The sequence below is a fragment of the Mesoplodon bidens genome, assembly GCF_964165515.1.
Source record: "Mesoplodon bidens genome assembly, chromosome: X".
Classification (NCBI taxonomy): domain Eukaryota; kingdom Metazoa; phylum Chordata; class Mammalia; order Artiodactyla; family Ziphiidae; genus Mesoplodon; species Mesoplodon bidens.
In genome coordinates, this window is record NC_138163.1 from 4519244 (window position 1) to 4535323 (window position 16080).

The 16080-nt window shown below is 44.0% G+C and overlaps 1 protein-coding gene across 1 annotated transcript in view; it reads right to left on the reverse strand.

Moving 5' to 3' along the window:
- AFF2 (ALF transcription elongation factor 2) overlaps nucleotides 1–16080 on the reverse strand; it is a 504257-nt gene that overhangs the window by 199594 nt on the left and 288583 nt on the right. The window contains exon 4 of the mRNA XM_081221467.1: nucleotides 1344–1388. Coding sequence (XP_081077593.1) covers nucleotides 1344–1388 — 45 coding nt within the window. The remainder of the gene's footprint in view (nucleotides 1–1343; nucleotides 1389–16080) is intronic.

A 16080-nucleotide genomic window follows, 5' to 3' on the forward strand; every position in this document is an offset into this window, starting at 1 on the left:
GAGGTTTCTTTCAGCATCGCCTTTCTTTCAAAGGCAGGTGGCCAAGACCCTCACAGTATTTGGTGTATTTGGTGCATCTGCACCGTCTCCACCCGATGCAAGATGCAGGGAGCAAGCGGCTGGGTTCCGAGGGTGCATCACGTTGTGGATTTCATGGCGGCCACCCACACTCCCCACCCCCCACCCCCGGCCCTTGGATCCCAGGGAGAGATGATGGAGGGGTTCCTGGACTCTTACCAAAGTAACCAGTACTCCCCTAACTCAGATCTCTTTAACAGTCAGTAACGATGTTCTTGGGCTGAAAAAGGTGCACGAATATCCACAGTGGGGGAAATCACGTGCCCGGTCAGCTCGATGGTAAACAGGTTTCTACTCCTTTTTATTCCTTTGGCTGCATTTTCACAGGGTTTGCTTCCAACACTTACCAGGGAGAGTGTCGGGGAAGTTGAGGTGACTTGGGGAGGTGAGGAAAGGGGATGAAGAACCTTCCCTGGCACAGAGATGGATTTCTTTCCCCAGTGGAAAGCCAGCATGTTTTTCTCCTGGCCCCACTGATCATTTCTCATAGTAAATAGCATTTATATACCGCTCGGCAGCTTATAAGGGAATTAGGACGGGCATTATTGTCCTCTTTTACAGACAAGGAAGGGAGATTCAGAAAGATGAAGTTATCTGTCCAAATTACAGAAGTGACAAATGGTGGAGAGAGAACTCACTCCCATGACTCCTATTCTTCATATACCGCAACACCTTAGGATGCCAACAGGCGGAGATGGGAGATACATTTCTCTGCCTTGGCTTTGGTTTCTCCTTTTGGTTTAATCGTGTACTTTGGGAGAGGTCATTGCCACCTTTTGCAGCTCTGTGCCGTCTCCGCGCCATTCTCATGCACCAGTTCACCCCCATTAGTACCATCTCCCACAACTTGCCATCATTCTCAAGTCTCTCCTCATCTCCTCCCCTCCACCCTGCCACTTCTCATCCCCTTGTTATAGGCCACAATCTCCGTGACCATGTCCCATCAGCAACGTAGCAGGAGGCAGCAATGAGGCTGACCTGAGATCCCAGAGAACAGAAAGGCAAAGATTGCAGGTAGGATGCTTGAACAGGAAACGTTTCCTAAAGGAGGTGGTGAGTCTCTGTTCAGCCCTGGAAAGAAAGACTCAGAAGGATGCGAGAAGGCGACAGAAGCTTGGTGAGGTCAGGAGACTAGCTTTATTAGTGAGGAAGAAGACGAGGTAAGAAATGAGACTCCCGGAAACAGAAGAGGAATGACTTTAAACAGCTTAAGCAGATTGACTGCTTCATGATTAAAAGGCAGAGAGATAAAGGTTTAAACTCACCCGCAAGATTTCTTCAACACAGCTTGGGTCACTGGGAAGGCTCACCTAAAACAAAATAAACAAAAAAAGAAAATTAACCATAATCTAGTTATTCTCAGAAAAGCATATTGTATAATAATTTACCCTGTAGGAAAAATTGTAAAGGAAGTAAGTATAGCTATACATGTGGGTTTTGTCCACTATTAAATACAAAGCAGTAAATATCTGCAAATGGCCAATTTTGTTTTCTTTTACTGAAGCAGTAAGACCACAGTACAAGATGCAGAGAGGCCCTGGGTCTGTCACTGATTTGCTCTGGGACACGGAGCCATCCTCCCCTGTTCCCCGAGCTTCACTTTGCTCATCCATCCAAAGAAGGGGCTCGCCTTCCTGATCTTTGAGGCCTCTTCCACTCACTGACGTACTTTACCATGTTATTCATAATCACAGATTTGTAAAAGAGGACCCCTATATGAAACACTTCTGTGATTAATTGAAGTCCCCTTTTAACTCAGGAGTCTGATCAGATGCCTACAGAGAGAATCTCACAAATATACAAGGTGAATGCCCTGAGCTTTTTTCCTCAGTGTGACACCTTCCTAATCAATCGCAATTCAAGCAACTAGCAGAACTGTACTGAGTACTGACTGCATCTGGCACATGCCCTTTTCTTCAGGAGCTCCATAGTCAGTGAAAGCAAGAAGCCAAATGCCAAAGTGAAACACCAGCTCTAAAGCTGTGCTTCATGAGGGACCTGAGGGTGGGACCACCAGCTGGAGGAAGGTCTACCAGGTGTGATGTCACCTGTGCAGGTACGGGCATCCCCCAAACCTTCCAAACTCTCTCCTTCACACCTTCACCTGCTCCACAGTAGCAATTTGATCACCTCCATTTCCCTCCAGTTCCAGTAGGGAGACCATTTGGTCTCTTTCCCTCACTGCCTTGGGAGGTAAAAGGCCCATCCTGTAAAGAAAGTACTGCTACAGAGGCTATAGGTTCCAGGCCTCTTGCAAGGGCAATTAAGTCCTAATCCCCTAGTTACTCTGATAGATTAAGGTATAAACACAGCTATATTTGAGGAAATGGGGAAGAGAATATGGCCCCAGTTTCCCTCAATCTTAAAAAATACATGTTACAATCATCAGTAAATCTTAAATGAGCATAACAGTCACTACTGTACATACATTAATTTCAGCCAATATTTATTGACTACCTTGACTACCTACTCCATGTAAAAGTCCCTGCTCCAAGCAGCATAAAAACCCTAGTGGGGATTAGAGAGTCAACAACAATGAGGGGGCCATCCAGCCTGGGTTATCCAGTGTGGTTCCAGTGTACACATGTTATTCTGCTGTCATTATGACAGTGTCCCTTTTCACCCTCAAAAATGTCCTGATTCGGACGACAAATTATACAGTCACCCTTCCAAGAACACGAATACTCTAATACTGAGCGGAAAGAACAGTAGAAGGAAAGGCTGACAAACTGCCTGGGCAGATGTGGTAAAGAACCTTAAATACAGGCTCCTGACAGGGAACCACACGTAGTTTGGTCTAGCAGAGATCATTCATCATTCATTCAACAAATATTCTTTGAGGGCCAGGGACTGTGCCACCAGGCTTGTGGTCGGCAAAGACACAACGGAAAGAAGCAAAAGGAGACACAGTTTCCTCCCTCATGGAGTTTGTAGACTCAGGAAGAAGGCGGGTGTGAAGAATCACATAGGTAATGGACGACTGTTACCATGGTAAATACTGTAAAGCAGAACATCCCATGGACACCAGTCCTGCAAAATGAAAGGTTCCGTGTCCAAAAAAGTATGGGAAATGCTGCCATCCATCCTCCTCTTGGCAACCCATGATGCAACTTAAAGGCTCTGAGACACCTATGTAATTGGTTTAAAGCAGCATGTTCCCAACTTTCTTGACTATTGATTGTTGGGTTTTTAGTTTTCATGTGTTTTTTTTTTTTTTTCCAATGAACAATGATCGCCATTCTATAGAATGGGTGTTTGCAGAATATACACTAGGAGAGGCTGGTCTAACATATTACAAGATTACAGAACTCAACTGATTATTCTTAACAGCAAATAAAGTCTCATTCCAAGGACTTCCCTGGTGCTGCAGTGGTTAAGAATCTGCCTGCCAGTGCAGGGGACATGGGTTCGAGCCCTGATCCAGAAAGATCCCACATGCCACAGAGCAACTAACTCCGCGAGCCACAACTACTGAGCTCCTGTGCCACAACTACTGAAGCCTGCGTGCCTAGAGCCCGTGCTCTGCAACAAGAGAAGCCACCACAATGAAGAGCAGCCCCCGCTCGCTGCAACTAGAGAAAGCCCGCACGCGGCAACGAAGACCCAATGCAGCCAAAACTAACTAACTAAATAAAATTTTTAAAAAATCTCATTCCATTGCTCAAGGCTCTAGCAACCGTATTTTCCAAGACAGTTGTTGGACTTCTAACATATACCTTCCCCAAACACAAAGGTCAAAATGATTACAGCCAAGACTTAAATCTTCAGTGTGCTTGTCGCATTGTATCTGTTGGGCTGCCCAACTCTCACGAAAAGGTCTTTGTTTTCCCTTTGCCACACAAACACACAAATGTTAATTTTGAAATAAAAGTGGGAAAAAAGTATCAGCCACATGCAGACACAGCGAGAACATTTGCCTATGAGTCTCAAGAGTTGGGTGGGAGGCTGATCCTACCCCTTGGAAAAAGGACTTCACAACCTTACCCCTCTGAGTTCCAGTTTGCCCAACTATAAAATAAAATCGAGTAAAATAAAAGGACGATAATAGTAATACCTGCTCCTTTCAAAGCTCACAAGGGTTTCTGTGAGCAGCAAATGAAATAAGGTATGTGAACGCACTTTGTAACCCGCAAAGCCCCTCATGGTGTGTTGGGTTATTAGCCCCTGCCCTGCTGGTCTCCTCACTGCTTTATTACGAAGCCCAGTCTTCTCGTCTGCACAAGGTAAGATCTGACTCACTCTTGCCAACCGCAAATATCATCTCTACACCTGGTATTATAAATATCCGTTTCCTTATGGGGAAATGCTGTCAAAATAGAAAGAGTTGTGGACTCTGGGGAAGAACTCTGCCGACACGGACAGTCAAATAAATATGCATCCATACCGAGCGTTCAGATTTTTTTTTTCTTTTTTAGAAAATACTGGAATCCAGCATTGACATGGAGTCACCAGTCCCGCAAAGTCATCTAGCCCTGCCCCGCTGCTCTTTTCACCGCAAGACAACTCATTTGAGCCGCAAGTGGTTTTTTCCCCCCCGCAAGTGCTTCTGAATTAACCAGCGAGCATCTCCTCTGTGCCTAGAACAGTGCTGGGCGAGGGGGGTCGGTGACACAAAGAACCATCAGACTTGGCCTCTTTTCTCTCGGAGTTAAATGTCTAGATGGGACGGGAAAACAAACAATTGAGACCCACTGGGACATACATTGTAAGGTGGTGACAAGGGTAATAGGATCGCATTCATTCGCCCGTCCGCCTATTCATCAGTTCTCCCATTTACTTCTTTAGACAACAAATCCTGATTGAGCTCACACTGTGCTCAGGATGGTGCCAAGGGGAGGATTTAAAGACACCGAAGACAACATAATTTCTGCCTTCGAGACTCCACGCAAATTGGGGAAGACAAACATTTACAGGGGAAACAGACAATACGGAACAGGAGGTCTGACTTGGGTGTCAGGGGTACCTACCGGGTTCACGGACAGAGCCATGTCCGACAGGAGGTCCCAGCCGCCGAGGTCCCCATCGCAGTCCTCGCCCCATAAGGGGGCGAGAGGCCAAGGATCTGACATGGCCGAGCAGTGCCGGGGCCACCTGAGGCCACTTCAGGCTCAGAGCCCCCTGAGGAACGGCACCCAGGTCACTCACTCTGCGCTCTGGACAGAAGCTGGGCTCAGGCTGGGGCTCAGCCCCCGCTGCCTGGTTGCTCTGTCTGTCGTCAGTCTGTCTCTCACAGCCCCGTCCTCTCCCAGGAACTGTGGAGGAGTCACTCGGACAGGTGTGACAGGAGACAGGAGGAGAACTAGTGGTGACACTGGGATTAGAACTGCCGCCTGACGAGTTGCCAAGCTGCTGCTTAATTCCGGAGCCACCTTCGCCTCCCTTTCAATGCACTCTTGAGTATTCAGAGAGTCCACAAAGCGCAAGTTAGCCACTCAGAGCCGGCGATCTCGTGCATCCCCCTCTCCACCCCCTCCTCCGGGAGCAGAAGGCGAGCTGCACGCCGCCTGGGGAGGCTGTGCTCTCACTCCTGGCCCCAGACAACCCTCTCGGGCTGGGCACGGACGGGGTCCTCTAAGGGCCAGGGAAGGCAGGCGCCCAACGGGCAGGTGCTGAGTTGACTGAGAGCCCTCCCAAGTGCCTACCCTCTCGGCGTGTGACAGTGCAGGCTGCCACCCCATGTAGCCACACGGGGACCACGCGCAGATCATCTGCCTGGTGATATAGACATATCTTAGGAAATAATCAGGGTACCTTTAAATCATCAAATATTCAATTAACTGCAGCAACAATAAATGAATTGCATAGGATGTTTTAATCATTCTGGAATTAATCAGTTTGGAGCATACTTCTTGGCGATTAGGGTAATAATACAGGATATCAAAAATACCCTGATTGTGGCATTGAGAGACAATGATAGAAAACACAAAGATTCATGTAAAACATTAAAAGAATCATGATCATCACATGGTTAACCCAGTACAGCGAGATGCGTGTCTCTGAGTACATTTTTATTAAGTGATTGCGAGGGAAAAGAGGTCATTTTTTTTTTTCTAAAATCACCCTGAAGTTTCCCCACAAAACCTGGCCATCTAAGTCCAGTATTCTAGGCATGTTTCACCTTGACAAAGACTTCGCCCAGTAAAATTCACAAATTGCAAGTTTAATTGCCAGTGAATGCTTGGATTCTCCTAACAAGTGCAAGTGACACTGAGTGACACATCACTAACACCAAAATCCATGCTACTGGCCCAGTGAAACAATATCCACGACTGACACTGCTGGCAGCTTCCGAACTAATTCCATTTGTATTTTCATTAACAAATTGCCCCATTCATCCCCATGACTGACTGACGAGACAGAGATCCCCTGACACGGCATTACTAACAAAATGAAAACTCAGGTTATGATATTCTAGTAGCAAATGAGTTTTCTGGCTTTTTAAAATGTTTAATTCCCATCATCGGTCATTTGTCCAAACAAGGGGCAGCAGCCTCTGAAGTTCCTATTCGCACTCGCTTTGAGATCTCTTTATTTCCCCTCCCCATGCAGGGAGTCCCCGTTTTCCAACTTGGAAAAGGACAAACCAAGTTCAGGTTAAGATCTTTCTGTCCCTTGCTTCCTGCCTCACCTTAACCTGTCCCTATTCTAGTTTGTATTTGTGAGTCTACGGTTAAATGGGAACAGTTAACATAAACTGCAGACAGAAATCCTCAGGTGATAAAACTTTAATCAAAACAAAGAAGATTTCACAACAGTTACATGGTACAGCCAACCAGCTCAACTTCCCATTTCATTTTAATACAGCAAAAGTCCTGGGTGTCCAAGGAGTTGGTATTTAAAATACTGCTTACGGCTAACTTTTAAGGGTGTCACATGGTCAAAATTCCCCATGTAAAACAAGCTAATATTCACCATTCACTCTAAGAAAAGAAGCAATAAAAAGTAGAGCATGATAGTCCCCGCTCACTGCAACTAGAGAAAGCCTGTGCACAGCAACGGAGACCCAACACAGCCAAAAATAAATAAATAAAATAAATAATTTTTTTAAAAGTAGAGCATGAAGATCAAAGGAATATACCACTTGCCATTTTAAGCCAGGTACAGAAAGTGACCCTGTGTCTAGAAGCTTATGTGGAACTAAAACTAAAAAGGAAGACTCAGCGATCACATTTTATTTATTTGAGCAAATCAGTGAGATAATTTACTGTGTTTTCTGGGGGCATAAAGGGGTAGGGGAAAGAGCATGGGCTTTGAAGCTGGAGAGACTTGGATTTTAATCCCAGCTCTGATACTTAACTTGCTTTGTGAACTTGGGCAAGACACTTGAACTTCTCTGAGCCTCTGTTTCTCTATCTGTATAAGGGGAATAAAATTCCACTTCGAGGATTGTCGTGAGGTCGAGACGAAGTGAGTCATATAAAAGTACCTTAGCGTGGCAGTGGGTGCATCTGAAGTCTCCATCATCACCTTTTATTCTAAGTTCCCTCTAAGCCTCTTGGAAAGTTGTCAGCACCCTGAACCTTGGAAGCACTGAGTACGTAGTTTAGTCGCCTTGGAAATTGGCCCCCATGACATCTTGTGAATGTCGCTAATTATGAAATCCTATTCAGGGGCCCAGTGCATAAGGAGTCTCAGGCTGCGGCTCCATCTGGTAGCTCTCACTGAAGGTGACAAAGGAGGCTGGAGATGGGACTTGAGGGGGTAAGACAACAGAGAGCGAAGGGGGGCTGAAGGGGAAGGGTGGGCGATGTGCTTCATTATGGGGACAGCTCTCTGCTGATTACATTAGGTATGGGCAACGGCGGAATGCATATGCAGAAAGGCCCATCATCAGCGGAGAGGACCTAATGGCAGATGGAATTTGAAGTGAAGAGTACTTAATTCAGTGGGCTCTGAATAGCCATTAGCTCACTGTTCATTTATTTGGTCTAATAACTAGTTTCTATAGAAGAGTGAGCTATAAACGGGGGGGGGGAGGGTGAAAGTCTTAAAGAAAAGTAAGGTACACATCTAGAAAGATTATCCTAAGAAACCAAGAGCCCTTCTGGAAGAGGCTGGCTGCCTGACCCACATTCCCTCAGGACACCCTGCCTCTGGTCACCCAAGATGCACCTCCTCTGCCGGCGAGGCTCCCCAGGGCCAGAGCCCCTCCTCCCACATTCTCCAGGCTTCTCGCCCAGATGCCTTAATCCCACTGCTTTCATTCAAGCCGCATCCTCCTCCTTCACTTTGCCGGCCTCACAGACTCCGACCCAACTTGCTTGCCCCTTCCTGCCTGTGCTCTTCTCAGCCTCCTGTCTGCTCTCTGTGTCTGCCCTACAACCCAGAGACCTTCCAGCCACGGTCGCTGACTTTTGAAATTCCTAGGCATGCCTACGACTCCTCAGGGCCCGCGGGATACCCACTTCTGTCCCATCCAAGTCCTAGCACAGAAACCAAGGACCATTTAAGATTAAAGTCTTCATTCCACGAAATCCCTACTTACTGCACTCCCATTAACATTAATGGCTATCTTGTGTGCAGGTCCATATGCAGTATCCACATCTCAACTTCAATTCTCTACCTCCTATACATGGACCATTTTCTCACTGATGCTAACTGTCAAATCCCGGGTACATTTCCTCTTCTTCTGCTGATGGTTTTGAAATACATGGGAAACGCAAACTGATTTTTGTACTAACTAATACAAACATGAGGAAAAGAGTTATTTCATGGAGAACTATATTCAATATCCTATGATAAACCATAATGGAAAAGAATATATATTAAGAAAGAATGTATTGATATGTACGACCAAATCACTTTGCTGTACAGCAGAAATTAACACAACACTGTAAATCAACTAGGCTTCAATAGAAAGAAAACATGAGGAAGCAGGCAACTCATATACAACATGTAGCAGACATGTACTATAGGCCTCAGCTATAAAACTAATTTCACACCTTAGTCATCCTAAAATGAAACTGAACCAAAACACCATTTACAGTTTCTTCTGTGAGGAGTCCACATTCCAGACAGCATGGTATATGATGTATCACACATCATGTATTCTAAAGCCACCCCTGAATCCTTAGGAGTGGCTAGGGGGACAGGAGGAAAATCAGGCATGCATGGTGTCCCAGAAACCCAGAGAAGAAAGCGTTTCAAGGAGAAAGCAGCCATTCAGTAAGATAAGGATGCAGAATCGGTTGGGTTCGGCTTGATCCTAGGCCATCTGGGCCATCGGCCACCTTGGACAGAGCTGTCTCAGCGGCATGCTGTGGATGTGAACCTCACCTCACCGGAGTGTGCTGAGGAGGGGCGGATGCAGGAGGAAATAAACAATTCCCGCTGTGACAGGGAGCAGAGAGTTGGGGTGCTAGGATGTGGGGATGCGGTGTCGAGGTTTTTCTTTGTATTTTAAGAGGGATGGTACTAAGGCATATTTATATACCAATGGGTATAACTCAGTGGAGAGGGGAAAAAACGTATCGCAAAAGAAAAAATGGATGATTGTAAAAGCAAAGTCCTTGAGCAGGAGCGAACAGATTAGGACACAATTGGAGAGGCTGGCCTGAAAGAGGAGCGTGGACCCTTCTGGACACTTCTTCCATTGTAACGGGAGGGAAGGCAGAGTGCCTGAGGTACATAAGCAATTGGGTTGGAGAAATTAAAGACGAGAAGATGAGCGGGTACTTGTCCGATTGTATCTATTTTTCTCTATGAAGTATGTGGCAAGGTCATCCGTGGAGAACGGGGCTGGTTATTGAAAACATGCAGAGAAAGGAAAGGTGGAAAAGGTTCTGTTGGAGAACAGGAACAGGGGCAGGCTAGGAAAGTATAATAGAACTCTCTGGCAATATTTAAGGGCGAGAAAGAGCGAGCTACCATGTGAAACACTGAAGGAGATGCTGTCTACGCCCGCAGTGTGGAGATAAAGGAAGGAGGAGGTAGGGGAAAGGAGACAATCGGAGGCCAAGTAGCCTCTGGCGATTTAGAAGGAGGTGGCACTCTGCCCCCCACTATTAGCTACTGCACTTTCCAACACTGATTAGCTAATTAACCACAGCTCACAGTTCTCCAACTGCTCTAATCTATAAGGGACTTCATTCTGAATGGAACAAGCAGAGCGCCCAGGAGCACAAGTGATGATTTGCTGGGATCCCACAGTGGTGAATCTACTCACATTACCCACAAGTCCGGATGAAGTGAAGCGCGGGGCCTGAGGACGCCTCTCTGGGGGCTAAATGAATTCAACTTTGTCCCTCGGGAAGTAGAGAGCTCCATTAACCCATATCCTCCTGAGAGAGATCATTCCTACAGAGCACTGGAAGGAGTTTCCAAATTGTTTAAAGAAGAGCTGTTTTTAATCACTTAACTATTTTGTCCTTAAGAAAAGTTTTACACATCTACTATGGTAGCAGGAGACATTTTAAAATACGATTATCTTTTATAATACATCTTGGATTGACAACTTCTTCTAAGCATTTATGGTTTCTAAAGATACAAGACTTCCTCACCAGGGGGACAAAAATGAAGTGGGAGTTCAGATTTTTCCGGTAGCTTCTGAAGACACTACCACAGGCATATGATGGGGTCTTACATTACGTGCTATAACCCCATTTAGAAAAGAACCTTTTAAATATGTATCTTTGGCTCCTATGTTCTGAAAATCTTTCAGAAAGGAAAGGTCTTCCCTTGACATTCGCAATCCCTCACCCTAAAGAAACTCCTTCCATCTTCTTCTAAATACATAGCTAATGATTTAAATGTCTGCTTTAAAACAAGAAACCCAGATTTCAGTTTGATTTTGCTCTATAGCTACATTTTCCCTAAAGCAACGTCAGTGGAATAGACTTTACAAATTGTACCCATACATGTCCTCAATAAAAAAGTGACGACAGAATACACTTGATAGAAAGTGTCTCCTCTTCAGACTAACCTCTAATGAACTTGGCGCCTTCTTGACTCTCTAAATCCTGCACTTAGGATTGTCTTAATTGCCAGTGGTTGACACCGCGATGCCACAGAAAGAGACCTACAGTTGCTCTTCTCTGACGGTGATGATCTGAGAGAACAAGCCCTGTGCACGGGAAGTGAATCCTCGCCAGCTCCCCTATTATTTATAACTCTAATTAAAACACTTTTATCTATTAATGCCAAGTGACACTACTAAATATATTCAGGGAAGTTCACATTTTTTTCTAGACTTCTGGAATCTCTCAGATCTGCGCCCACTTACATGTGGTTTAACTGCTCACTAAAATGAAACGATAGCTAAGAATAACTCCCTTCCATTAGATTTATAAATCTCATTAATTAATTCTACATCTCCAATGGTGGAGAGACCAAACTCAACTGCAAGATCTAATTAAAGAGAAGTAAAAAAAAAAATGTTAAGAAACAACACTGAGATTGAAACACAGAAGTAACTGTTTAGCCTCAAATTAATGAGGCGCTATGCTAAGCAAGCATGTCCATTAATCCCTAATGAGGATTTTAAACACATTAAAACTTCCTAATACAAAATGTTTGCCTTCCTTTTATCCAATAACAAATAAGCCAATAATTTTCTGGCTCTAAATGACACTGTTAACTGTCACGGCATGTTTTATTTGACAAACCCTCCATTCAAATACTGTAAAACCAATTAATTTGCCTGCTGTGAAATGTGTTTCTTGCTAGCTTTTATGTGATTTTTTCTCTTCTCAAAGGAATGTAAATAGGAGGTCAATGTAGGTGCCTGGTTTTGCTTAAAAAATATGCCACAGTAACTATAGGTTGTCTCTTCTGTTTGCAATTCAAATGAGTTGAAAGACAACCTTCATTTTCAGGTCACAATCACAGACTGGTTTCCTGATAAGGAAACCGTGTCAGAGTAATAGTTTGATTACCATGAAGAGGATGTCATATGTGAGAATGGAGAGTTGGCAAAATTACCACTTTGTTCGATTATAAATAATGCTTCACAACCCTGGCCCTTACCGACCTAGCACGGTTACCTATCTCCTGCTTCATTCAGCCCTCCCCCAAATGCACCTGCGTGTGTGCCCAGGAAATCGCTCTCTAAAATTGGAGTGTATTCCTGATGCTTTTATTTGAAAACACCACAATTTGTTACACTTTTTGGTTGGCAGAAAAATCAATAGAACAAACACAAGAAGTTCCTGTTTCTTAAACTTCCCCTGGGCCTTACTTACTATCTCCAGTTAGCTTGAGAGATGGCCCGAGGACCATTTCTGCCCAGCATTTATGGAACACTCTGAAACATTTGGCTCATAGAAGGGTATGGCACTTTTCCAGAAAATCACTCCACAAACACAGACCCTTGACATCGTGTCATAAAGAAAGGGTCTGTGACATGTGTGGGCCCGTTCTGTGGAGCGTCTCGAGCCCACTGCCTCATACACTGAAGACCAGAGAGGGAAGGATACATGGTGTCCCATGGTTTATGGAACCTAACAGTTTACGCCAATTAACATGAAGAGCGTATGCAGGACACCAACGATCCTAGCTTGTCTCTCATCCACATGAAAACCAGGGACTGATTATTTCTTAGCTTTGAAAGTAAGCAAGATAAACAGACACCTGGCAGGTGCTTATAATTCCAGGTACAATGACAACACCTTACTGATACAAATAAAATACATCCAGGGAAATAACCACACTTACTCCTGACCGGGATCAATGTCTTGGGGTATTTCCAAACTTGGTGCTTGGAAAATCTGTTCACGTTAAGAAACTTGTCCCAAGTGGAAAATATACATTGCACCCCTATGCACAGTACAGTGCACTAGGCATTATGGGAAATTCAGTAGATGATAAAGAATAAATGTCCACAAGGGACATCTACTTAAGAGTAGACAGGACCTATATACCAAAAATGAGTAATGACAGTACAAGTTAGCACATATTTTCTGATCCCTGAATCAGGCACATGGACAGAAGGAGGATTTTACTTTGGGGATGACATGACTTAGATGGCCAAATATGGGAATGTCCAGACTATCTAATATGGGGAGAATGAAAGTGATTATTTCAAATCAGCACTCTCCTAGAAATCCCAGACTGTGTAGTGACACTACTTTTAAGAGACAGATGAATGGCTTTCACAATAACTGTAATAGGAAGTCACAGATGAAAAAAACTGTCCATGGCTCTGGAGTGATCATGCAAGGAAGTGGGACTTGACCTTAATTTTGAATAAGAGAAAAGATTCATATAGGTAGTGACTATGGCACTGTATGACTTTGGGCAAATCACAGTTTCTCTAGCTATAAAACCAACAGGTTGGCCTAGGATCTAGTCTCTAAAGCAACTCCAATCTGTTAAAATGAGTCTATCAATCTGTGGTGCAAAGCAAATTAATTTCAAAACTTTAACTTGTGTTCACCAGCTGATCTCTAATGAAAAGAAGTCTCCAATCAAAAATGAAAAGCTATAAATTTCACAGGTACAGAGCCTGCATGATCTACAGAAGTAAAAATGTCAAGCCATCCTGGCAAATATTTTCAAAATGGCAGCAGGCAACATGCTTTAGGACTTCAGTGGAAACATTAAAATGTGCACAGTTCCATTTTTCATATTAGGGAGACCACTATGACAATTAGATGTCATTCTCAAAAATAACAAGTTGGCCACAAAGACAGAGTGCCTCAATCATGTGAGGGCTTCTCGTTAAGTTAGAAGTTCTCGCTAAATGGTAGTGAAAATATAATCGGTACTTGGCTAAAAGTCCATACACTTGAAGCCAAAGCATGTAGGAATGGCTCTGTTTGAAAAGATTTTGAGAAAACCCATAATAGCTCCTACATCTTCCATTTTTAATCAAGATTTGGGAATGTACTGAGACCACCAGACATCAAGTGTGCTTGCGACCTTTTCAACTGTCAGACCAGATAGATTTTTATCTTATGTGAATCAACCCAAAGCCTCAAAGGTGCAGTGCCAGAGCGTGAATCCATTTCACTAGACAGTCATTGAAAGTATAATTCAAAGTTCAACTTACTTTCGCATTTCCTACCACAATACTTTTGGCAGCCCAGGGCAGAAAGTCAAAACCTGGTTTCCAATGGAGACCACTTCCAGTGGTTTCTAAATGTTGGCAGCAAGAATTCCTTCTTGTCAAAGAGATCAGCAGTCACTGGCTTTCGTTAATTTAGTTTCAATGACTGCTGCTCGCTCTCAGGAAGCCTTTCTTTACCTAAGGATGTTGACCTGCTGTTGGACCCCATCAGAAACAGACACGAAGAGACACTGATATATTAGGAGATTGGGAGATTCCCTCCAGTGGCCTTCATAGACTCCACAGCTTCCATTTATTCTCACGGAGGCCATGAGCACAAAAAAACAAGATTTGTGGCGAAGACATAGAGCTGGAATCTATAAAAGCTCCCAACACAAGATGAATAAACCCAGCGATATATATTACACTATAAAGTGTTATCTGAAGATCTTTAGAATCAGTCTGAAGGTCTTTCTTCATTCAAATGAATTATCATAAAGAAGAGGGACTTTTTACATCTAAAATGATATACCAATTTAGATGATGTGATTACACATACTTAGTGTGCCTTTAGTTGGGTACCCAAAAGGCTCTGGGCTGAGGGCTGGCTGTAAATAAACATTTATTATGATCACACTGATCTTGAAATTATCTAGCTGAGCACTTAGGTATACTCCTAAAATGCATTTCATTAATTTCTAAATGTTTTGTCTTTGTTTTACAATATATGCTCAAAAGGAAAGCAAGACACCTTATCAGGGTGCTACAAGGCTTTTAGTCCGCATCTAACATCTATTTTGTCAAGATAAGCTTTGCAATTAGCATTTTCAAGATTCTCAGTTTCTCATCTCTATAAATGATAATCTAACCCCCAGGGACATCTCCTTAATCCTTAATGTGACGATATTAACCCCTTAATTCAAAACTCTAAGAACAGCACCCTGGTGGCATATGAAAACAAAAGGGAATGAGGCCATTTATATGAGGGCAATATTAAGAATACGGTCTCCTGTTATTGCTACTAAGACCAAGGCTCAGATACATAAATCCTCAGAAGTTTCGTCCTTGCTGGGCTACAAAGTGCTTTCACATCCTCTCTGCTCCCCACCTGCCACCCTGTATCATTTCTTCCTCATGACTGCCCTGTAAAGTAGGCAAAGAAGATACAATAAGCTTCATTATAAAGATGAAAAAGATCTGGGCCTTCAACAGGTTACATGACTTGTCTGAGGTTTTATGGCCACTTAGCGGTGAAGACTAGCCCCTAGGTTTTCGGCTACCCAATCCAGTGTGTCTTTTGCTATTTCATGCTCCTGGTCTATAAACATGGACTTAAGAGTGCCCACTAAAGCCTGAGGAATTCAGAAGCCAAGTTCATGAACTGCAGTGAAGGTTCCCCCCTAAGATGAGAGGATACTTATCTCTGTTATAGGGTAAATAATGTTATCCCCAATTCCAAACTGACTACCAACCGACAAGGCCAAAAAACCCTGATGGCCTGTAATGAGACCTACAAAATCGCACACTGAAAAGTTAAGGGAAGAAGAGCATCTTGAAGGAACGTCACCTGTAGCATCATGACTCAGAGTCTGGGCACTGAAGACCACCTGCTATGTCACTGGTAGACCAGCTCCTTCCTCTGGCCAGGCCTCCACAGATGCTAAGCACTGAGAACTCAGGTTCAACACCGAGGTCAGCACCTTGCTACTCAGGTATCTGACTGTCCTTTAGCTTTAGTTCTTGGCCATTTTAAAGCCAACTGAAGGAACTTCCTACAGGTTCGTTGGCTGTCCAAATATGCCATGAAAACTGGCCTCCCACGAACACCTGAAGTCAGTGTTGATTTGAGGAGTCATGAATCGGTGGGGAAATGACCTACCAGCGCCAGCCTCTCCAGTTGTGTCCTAATCTGTTCGCTCCTGCTCAAGGACTTTGCTTTTACAATCATCCATTTTTTCTTTTGTGATACGTTTGTTTTTCCCTCCCCACTGAGTTATACCCATTGGTATATGAATATG